Raw genomic sequence first — 10285 nt, forward strand, 5'->3', positions numbered from 1 at the left:
AGGTGAGGGTCTGGGCTAAATTATTCTGCATGGTGTCCTACATACCTGAGGTTTTGTTTGCATTATTGATATTATGAGATTATTGATATTATGAGGTTTTGTTTGCATTATTGATATTATGAGGTTTTGTTTGCATTATTGATATTATGAAACTGTCTAATTCTCTAATAGAGCAATCAGTTGATTGATCAAAGATGTTATGACTGTACAACAGTTCTGGAGTTGCAACTGCTTCTTCATTCTTAACATTTCCTGACTGACTACCATATGCTGTGTTAACAGTAGTTTTCTCTACTGAGAAAGGCAAACTGGGTTTGTATAAAGGGCAGACACATATTATACCAAGTTTGGTTTAAAAATATAACATGCAACCTCCAATCAATACTCTAATAATGCAAGTACAATGGCAGGCTAAGAACTGACTGTTTTGTTATAGCATTAATTTTGACAAGAACCAAGGTACATTTGAGTATCAGTATTTGAATGTTATCTAGTCACCATAAGACATGGCTCTGACAAGACCTTTCCCATCTGCATTACATTGTCTGTAACATATAGATGAATCTAAGAATCTTCCCACTAGCTACTAGAGAAAACAAACATTTATAACACAACATAGAAGATATTATTTCACACACAACAGCAATACAAATGGTAAATATACAATGTCTGGTACCATCATCACACACAATAAAAATCTTACAATGTACCAGTTATAATGGACTGAGTGTGTAGTATACAACAAACTTTACACTATGCGTGAAATCCATTTATAGCTAATAGTGCATCATTACAATTGAATAACTAGGGATTAAGGGGTACACCAACGTCAGTGTCACTGAGAGTTGGGGATTCAGAATTTTGTGAACCAAACCGGGAGCCTTCACTTGACCCTGACTGCTGTGTGTTAAGTTGCTGTTTTACGGTGAGACTTTTCTTCCTTTCCATTTCTTTAACAGTAGCCATGTTTTGGTACTGGCCTTGGTTGGGTTGTGCCAAACCATCAGAGAGTGACGCTGAAATGTCAGGATTCCAGCGACGTAACCCAACATGCAGTTCTGTTGCATTTGGACGATCATCTGGTTCTGTAGCCCAACAATCCACCATTAAATCATAGAGCTCACTTGGAGCACCTGGTGGGCACTTCAACACATTACCAGTGCGTACATACTCCACGACCTCTTCATTAGACAGAGCAAAATAAGGCTGGGCACCACCAGAGAATATCTCCCACAGGACAACACCAAATGACCACACATCACTTTGAGTAGTGAACTTAGCATGCATGATAGCTTCAGGTGGCATCCAGCGTATCGGCAGTAGCGCAGAATCTCCCAGTCTGTAGTAGTCCGTTGCATAAATATCCTGTGATAATCCAAAATCAGCAATCTTGACTACAAAGTTAGTGTCAACTAAACAATTTCTGGTAGCCAAGTCACGGTGGACATAGTGGTGTTGAGACAAGTATTCCAAACCAGCCACAATGTTGATGGACATGTTTACAAGTTTCTGCATAGGGAGGCCATTGTGTAACCCATCTTGACTACCACTTATCAAATTCGGCTGGCTACCATTTGCTACACTGCAGCTCTTTCTCAGGTAGCCATTTAGGTCACCAAGCTCCATGTATTCAAACAGCATACAAAGTGGCTCCTCTTCTATACAAACACCTAACAGCTTCAAAATGTTAGGGTGGTTGAATTCATGCATGAGTACAGCTTCACGGAAAAAATCTTTCTTAGTTTGGTCATTTGCTCCTTCCTTTAAAACTTTAATAGCCACAACAGTAGTCTCTTGATCTGCAATGATGTCTTTAGCTTCAGCTTTGATTACAACTCCAAAATTTCCTTGCCCAAGGTCACTGATATAGACAATGTTATCACGTGGGAAACTGGGAAGATCTACACCACCAGTAAGAGATGTAACATTAAGATCACCATGCTGTACGTATGCTGGATTTAAGTTGTCAGCTTGATAAATGTCAATTTTATTACACGTAAGTTTGAATGCTTCTTTTCTGAGATGACCAGCATCTTGGTAATCATTACCCATAGCTACTAGTTTGGTACTGCCTCTAGCTCTCTCCTTACAACACCATACCATTAAAAATGCTATCAAGAGCACTATCAAAATACCAACAAGAACTGGAATGATTATTACTAAAACTGTCACTAAAGGAAACTCATCATCACTGCTATCACTTTCAGAAGCAGCTCTACAAGGGTTAATATTACAATATTCCCACCGTTGAGTTGGATCTGTTGTATAACACCAAGGACGCTCTCCACGTCCCTCAGGATTACGGCAATAATCGTGGCCTTCAAGATAAAGACGATACAAAGAGGTCAGGGGGTGAACGTGTGGAGTATTTGAGTCCCATTTCTGACAGACCCTCCCAGACTCCGTGACATTGATAGTCCCATTGTAGAAGTCTCCTTTATCCTCCAAGTTGTAGCACACTGTAGTGGCAAAATTAGGTTACAGTTACACACACCAATATTAACCAGCATACTTCTAATCATAATTCATACCACAGTATTTTTTAAGGGGATAGGGGGAGTTCATGTGGTAATACTTGGGGAATAAATTTTTACTGCATATACGAATGTAGTCTCGCGTGCCAGACGGTTTGTGTGGGGGCGGCAAATAAACCGTCTGGTCACTGTTGCACACTTTCCGTGAACTCATTGGAATGCAATTAGATTACATCACGGCATTGTTTTGCACCAAGGATGATGCAATAATCGTTCCAATCACCTTTTTAAGCAGACTAAGACAATAATTGTACTGGTAATGTCCTGGTGACGTATTCGAAACATTGCTGAACGTTTCCCTCGACAACTCTGTCGTTTCACAAATCCGTAGCGAACCACGATCGTTCTTATACGAACGCTTTTAAGAGCCCTGTACTAGGGAAACAAAGATCCTAAGCCCATGGCGTCGTTAAACTTTCGAAAAAGTGATCCGTAGCCGAGATTCAGTTCTTTATTACACTAAGAATTTGAATTATTAGTGGTTGTTTCGTCACAGAGTGCACGAAGCGATCTGATTGGCTCTGCCAACATCCCGGCAGTGGTCCCGGAATGGGTGCAACAGTGACCGGACGGTTTATTTGCCGCCCCCACACAAATCGTCTGGCACGCGAGACTAATACGAATGTGTGTTTACAGTCCTGGGTTCTTACCTGCTGAGTTTGCAGGATGATTCTCTCTCCGATCGGTAGAGTTAAAAGGTATGAAACATTCTGGTGAAGTTCCTCCGATGGCCTCCGGTAACATGTCACAGTCAGGTAGTCTGATTCTCTGCAGTGCAGCTAGTTGTAGGAAATTGTTCCACACCATCTGACATGGTCCAGTCCTGACTCTTTGACAGTATGACCTGCAGATCTGGTAAGTATGTCAGATAAACTCTGTGACTGGTTGTTACAATAGAAACACATATTATAATGTCATAAATGCTGTTTGTCCTTCTTTCAGGGGTAAATCAAAACAATGATCATATTTAAACTTTGTCTGTTAAAATTAACTGGGTTCTGTCCTCCTGTCTTCCACCAAAATGCTTTACTTAAAAGGAGGATCTGCAGGCTACTAGTTACACCAAGCATACATACACACTGCATATATACGTGTATTTTCTTATCTACATACCTGTCTGGGGACACTAGTGTTAGAACTGTAGTCACACACTGGAAATGTGTGAAAACAGAGTAGGGAGAGCATATCATCTACACAAGACTGAGGAGCACCGACCCTCTGTACGGTTGTTTCAAGACTTGACTTGAAGTTCACCATAGCATCTTCCCAGTACGCTTGATCAGTTAAGGTAGAGTCGATTTGAGTGTTGTTGATAAATACGTAGTCCTTCCCGATGACACCTCTGGCATAACACACACTACCAGTGTAGAGTTCACAAGATGGTTTAGGATCTGAAAGATGCAAATAATGTGGTCACTATAAACCACAACACGTGTAGTAGCATTGAAACAATTATGAAAATACAATACTGCACTCTGAAATACTATTATCTCTAGCAGCAACAATCCTTAGAAAATTTATAAACATTAAAGCCAAAACTACAGCTACTAAGGTGTCTTCTTTCATTAGCTGTCAGTATTTTTCTGGCATCTTAATGTATCTGTTAATAAACAATACGTAAGGCTTGAAACAATTAAATCTGTTGGCATTAAAATTCTGAGACAAACTACTAAGCAGCGATAGTAGTGTATGGACTAAAAGAGCAAGAAACATGATAAAAGCTCCTTTGTTGTACACAGCTGCTTTTAGATATGTATTTTTTTTAGGTATGTAAATATGTTTGCACTATAGCCATTTACAGTAGTGTACTTACTGTACTGTATGAAAGAGCACTTAAGACAGCACTTTCCTGAATTCTAATTGTTTCAATTTCAAAAAAATACTCCACTAATATTATTTTAACATATACACTAGTATGTGTTGTAACTATAGTGATTGTGTAGGATACGACTGAGCAGATAGACAGTGGAACTTGTGGGAGAAATGTGAATATAATTGAAATACTGCAGAAAATTACAGTGTGTAGACATGACAGTGTAATACACATTTGTGGTAATGATAAAACTTTGTACAAAGATACCTGTAGTTACATGAACTTTGGATTATGAATAAAAGCATAAACATAAAAACAGTACAGGCTATAGTTCATGATACCTTTGACCCTACTGGTAAAAACGGTCACAAAAATGATGGGTTTTGCCACTGAAACCTAAAGCTGTAAAAAGTCTTATCCTCACACTAGATCTAGTCTAGGGGGCTTTCCCTTTCTCCCCATGGCACTTATTCAATAGTTCAGTATGCTTATCAATAAGCGTGTGCTGTGAGAGGGTCTCCATTAAATAACGATATGGTGTGGCACAAAGAGACTTGACAAAGCCTGGAGTGTCGGGGCAACTATCGTGTGTGCACAGAGAGTAGGTTTTGGCCATAGGGGATGTGCCGGTGGGTGACCTATTATCTTCAAACAGAACAAACAGCTGTGCAGTCTCTGGTTCATGGGACAGGATCATTATTAAGCTCAAAGTGAGAAGCCTTAGCCAGGACACACACTGAGTGGGCAAATCTCACCTAAGCCATATCCATGATGTAAACAGTACAGTCAGCAAAGGATTGAAAGGAGGGGAGCTGGTAGCTGCCATCTACCAAGAGGGAACTAGTGGCTACAATGTAAGGAGTATATATCAAAGCTACCAAACTTGAAATGGTGAAATAGTTTTTATACTACATCACGACAACATGGCAAAATACAAGATAACTGTACAAACACATTATATTTTGTACTACAAAATAGCAACATTAACAGCCTGTTTACACTAGCCAACTATCTCAAATCAGAGCGATTTCAAGTTACAGTAAACATATACCGTATCAAACTGAATCATGTCAAACCACTCTGAAATCTAGTTCGTTCCACGTACCAGTATAAACGGTTGCAACCCTGCAGTTCGATTTGGCTTTAATAAACAAAGTAAAGATATGGAGAACTACACCTAAAATGTCAACTGTAGTGATGAAATGAAGTGACAACGAAGTATTTAGGTGAAGGACAGCCTCAAGAACATTATAAGGGCTCAAAAACAAACAGGTACACGTGCAAGTGAATAGTCACTAATTCCATGGAACAGAGACGTTGTCGTCGGAAACTAAGACTTTATCATGCCTACTAACCTGACTATAAAATAGAGAACAGAAATCAACCATCACTGTAAACCAAGTTTATTTCACTATTTAGGAACAACATTTAGCCAGCTGTGTTGTACCTAGGTCACCATTAGCAGCCACAGAATGTCTATATAATAGTGACCTTGCATGTTCTAATGTACACACAACTACTGAAACATTTACCACTAATTGAACATAACCAAGTAGATATTGGACAAATTTTTATACAAGAAATATACATTGTAAACAGTATTCTAGACACAGTGATTTCATTATAGGATGTTTGATAAAGAATACCTTCTACAAAATACACTACTACACTTCTGCAGGGAAACTTCGGTCCACTATAAGCCAGCCTATTGTACAGGGTATATATTTAATTAATGGACTGGAACCATTCACCATTGGCTACGTCTCTACCACCGTGTTTTTCCTTACTAACAGAGAAATAATAGAAAAGCAAAGCAATACAATCAGTCTGGATGGTTCGACCACATGTCAGTTGAATCAAAACATCATTGCATCATTGTCTGTACTGAAACATTTCAAGTGTAAACTAAACTTGTAAATGGTTATGATTAAACGACAATAAAGCTACAATAAAGCCGTATAGATTAAAGTACACCAACACAGGCACTGCATGAATTTCATCAAGACAGTTGTATTATTGCTCATAGTAAACCACTGGAATGGTCAAAGCCATACAAGTACTCTGATGATCAGCTGTAGATCTAGACAAGGTGCCACCAGACAGATAGTCCCTCGGACCACAGGAATGGAGATACTTCACAACGCTTGTGCTGCCAAAACTTGACATCTGGTCTGAATGCAGAGGAAGTATGCCTGGCCGAACAGTACAGCCTAAATGTATATACTTTCCCCATGCAAATTGAACAATATCCTGATATTCAGGCTATCCAAAGAAAAAATATGTGGTGCTTTCCTCAAGTCAAAATTGCTATAGCCTAACATGGCAATTGTAAGTACTGTTCACACCTGTAATATATAAGCAATGTTTATGCAAATTCATTATGAAGTGCAACATCCCGAATGTATGTGTGTGTGTACACAACACACAGTGCACAAAGACTGAAACTTGTACTACATCATCGTCCCTGATATCTGAACACCTAATGGTGCCTGCCACCACTCCAGCCTAACTTTTTTGCTTAGCATTTCATACAGTACTTAGCAAGGAGATACATGCATCATGATGCATGACGTTCAAAAAATTACATAAAATATCTTGACATCATCAACTAAATAGTGAGCTTGTGTACAGACTGTGAAAGAATTCTCACCATCTTTACAACCATTCTACTTCCAGTTTATAGTTTACATGTGTCCATGCACTTCAAGGGATAACATTTAAGACTATTAGTGAATACTTTAGCTTTCTTTGACCTGTGGTGTTTACTACCATTTACTAGCTGTTTGGTCTATAACCAAAAGTAGATTCTATAGACATCTACTGATAAACTGATAGTTAAAAACAATGAGGTTAAATCCCAAAAAATGAACAGTCCAAACAATAACAGAAAATAACTACAGTTAGAGCTCAAAATAAACTTCAGATCTGAAGCCACTCAGCACCATTTTCCATAAAACCTTGTAACATTACTTCTGTAATACACAACATCAAACACAGCTAGTTAAAATCATTAATGTAAATACCACATGATAGACTCAACCTATTACACATGATGACAAGTAATAATCTAAATACTTACCACATTTTGGTACATCACAATACTCCCATCTGGTGTCTGGATCAGTAGTGAAACACCATGGACCATTAGGAGCTCTGGAGCCAGGATTACGACAGTAGTTATGACCTCCATCTAGCTCAACGTACTGACTGGACGGCAAGATAAACTGGTGCGGTGCCTGTACATCCCAGGCTTGACAGGTTTTTCCAGTTCTAGTCACATTCATGGTACCACTGTACCCTCTTCCCAGACCAGTAAAACAGTCAGCTGGGAAAACAAAACAAAGCAAAGAATCATACACACAACCACACTGTACATCAACATCAAGTGTCAACAACTCGTCTACCCTTTACCTCCTAGCTAAGTAATAAAAAGCAAAGTGTTAGAAAGAACAACAGAACTGACTGACAGATGTGTTTGACAGAGTCTGACAGACAACTGCTTCATCCAAACACAACTATACATGCAAGGATGTGTAATGCTCCCCATAACCCCAGAGACAGCAAGACACAAATCACAAATGCAAGGAAACACACGATACTTACAGGTGACTGTGAAGGCTGGAATGGGTCCTACAAGAAAAAAAAAAAAAATATATATATATATATATATATAAATATATATACACAACATTATATTACCAACAGAATAAGTACACATGTATATATAGCTATAAACCTAGATTAGAAGCAATTTGTCATTTTCATAACTTGTCCAGAAATGTGCCCAAAAACCCTTTCAAGTACAGAGCTGAATATCTTTACAAGGCTAGGTATACAATTGAGAATTAAATTCTTAAGGAGCTCAATACAGACCAGGCAATTAGCACTAGAAATGATAGTGAGCTTCAAAACAAATGGAAACCAACCAAAATCTTCTGGAAGCTGCAAAACATGATGAAAGAGAACCACCAAGAGTCAATCTTATCTACAAATAATTGCACTTTTAAAATTCCATTTAATATGGCTTCCAAGCCAGCAATACAAAGCTATATAGCAGGTTTATAAACTTGATCCACAGGCCATTTGGGACACACGACCAATTAAAATTAACACGTTTAATAATAGATACCATCTCAATTGTTTCAATACTATGTATGCATGGCCATCCAACACAGCTTCGACACTTCAAAACATCCAATCACCTACACTCTATTTGTATATATACATCAAAGAAAATAAAACATTTTTGAACTAATTGTGGCTTGCCGATTAAACAACTGCCTAAATAATAAAGTTCTTGAACTAATAGTTTGGTTTATGATGTACTAACCATATCTGACTCATTGTAACAACAATACCCATACTAGGTATGTAAATTAACAGGTGATATAACCACAGGATTTCATTTCATGACCACCTTCTGTAATAACAGGATGGGCCACATGAGAGGCCAAATTTGTTAACAAGGCCTGAAGTCAATAATTTACATAGTCAAGTCATGTGGGAGGTCTGTCACTAATGGCTGGGTAGTGTGCCACAAGACCAGGAATATGTTTAACTGTTTCATCATAAGCTTTTATATAATTTTTGGTTGTGTGTTTACAATTATTTGTACAATTGCCTGCACCTTGAGAAATTGTTGACAATATAAACAGTGATCCTGTTTACTTAACACAAATCCAGATCAAAGTTTGGATTTACAAGGCGTGCCTGCATTCCATTCATTGCATGTGTTGTATGTTTGCCTGTGTAGTGTGTCACCGTGTGTGTTGTCACATATACCACATACCTCCATCAGTAGTATCAATACAATCAGGAGCATCACCACCGTTAGCATCCCCCAGAGGGTCACAAAGGGGAGGATCAACTATTCCGAACTCCAATATGCCGAGTTGGGATATCAGCAACTGCCAGACAAGTGGACATGTAAATAGACTGACAACATCACAGCCACGACGGCATATCGGTTGATAGACGGTATCATTAAATGCTGGATCACATGTGATGAACACGTATCGGCATAGCAGTGGTACTAGGAGTTCCACACATTTCTCATGAGCTACTTGATTTAAAACTTGCTGGAGTATCACAGCCGTTTGTTCATAGTCGGCGATGCCTGAAACTCGAGAATGATTGACAATAATATCAGCTCCAAGTGGTCCCAGAAATGGCGCACATAATCCACCTCCATTAAACGTTTCACATGTTAGATTTCCAAATATATAATTCCTACAAAAATAAGACCTTTAAACACTGCAATATGATAGCTTGTATTTGGTCTCACATTGGAGGTTCCTCAAATACTGGCTCCGGATCTGAGGTACTTTGACCTGCAAAGTACAACAAAATGTACATGTACAAATTGTCCTGTAGATAACATAAACAGTTACTGTGGAAAACGATTTTGTTTTTGCCCTTCAGTGACCAATACCAATACACACCTTCGTTACCAAATCCTTTGATATAGATGGCCTCAATGAGTGAACCCGCAAAAGTGGTCACCAGTATAGCTGTCAAAAGTGCTAACTATATCGACAGCTTTTCTTCCAAACTTTTAATACAGATTACATTGGAACTGCACGAGATATACAATACGCACACACGGCCTCGTGACAGGCTGTTGCTTTAACGACTTTCACTGATCACTGCCAGCTGCTTTATAAAAAAAGTTGAAACAATTATAAAGCTAAATCGCTAGCCTATACAGTTGCAACTGACTTACCACACACTAACGCCAGTAGAAGGGATGATATAGCATAAACGAATAGAGACAGATTCATCCTAGCTCCTTCTCTTCCAGTACGCGCCAAACGTTTCCCAGAAATCACACGTAAACAACAGCAACAACGAGGCAGCAAGAAGTGAACACTTCTTTAGTCTTCACAAAACTCTTCACCAGTTACCAACAATTAATTGCTGCAAGTACAACTCGCAGGAA

General features: G+C 38.8%; 1 protein-coding gene across 1 annotated transcript; it reads right to left on the bottom strand.

The window, feature by feature from the left end:
* Nucleotides 1-602: 602 nt before the first annotated feature.
* On the bottom strand, nt 603-10276 carry LOC136264058 (tyrosine-protein kinase transmembrane receptor Ror2-like). Its single transcript, XM_066058741.1, has 8 exons — nt 10070-10276; nt 9632-9677; nt 9137-9576; nt 7951-7977; nt 7427-7672; nt 3648-3925; nt 3185-3386; nt 603-2459 (listed from the first exon to the last, which is right to left on the bottom strand). Exons 1-8 carry the CDS (start codon nt 10125-10127, stop codon nt 805-807), a joined length of 2952 nt encoding a protein of 983 aa, XP_065914813.1. The 5' UTR covers nt 10128-10276; the 3' UTR covers nt 603-804.
* Nucleotides 10277-10285: the final 9 nt, after the last annotated feature.

The sequence above is a fragment of the Dysidea avara genome, chromosome 8, assembly GCF_963678975.1.
Source record: "Dysidea avara chromosome 8, odDysAvar1.4, whole genome shotgun sequence".
Lineage (NCBI taxonomy): Eukaryota > Metazoa > Porifera > Demospongiae > Dictyoceratida > Dysideidae > Dysidea > Dysidea avara.

Excerpts from the sequence above, each read along its gene's own strand:
- LOC136264058 (XM_066058741.1), bottom strand. The coding sequence starts at position 10,127 with ATGAATCTGTCTCTATTCGTTTATGCTATATCATCCCTTCTACTGGCG. Across the intron at positions 7,978-9,136 it reads TATTGATACTACTGATGGAG|GACCCATTCCAGCCTTCACA; the intron begins GTATGTGGTATA and ends TTTTTCTTGTAG. Across the intron at positions 3,387-3,647 it reads ACACTAGTGTCCCCAGACAG|ATCTGCAGGTCATACTGTCA; the intron begins GTATGTAGATAA and ends CATACTTACCAG.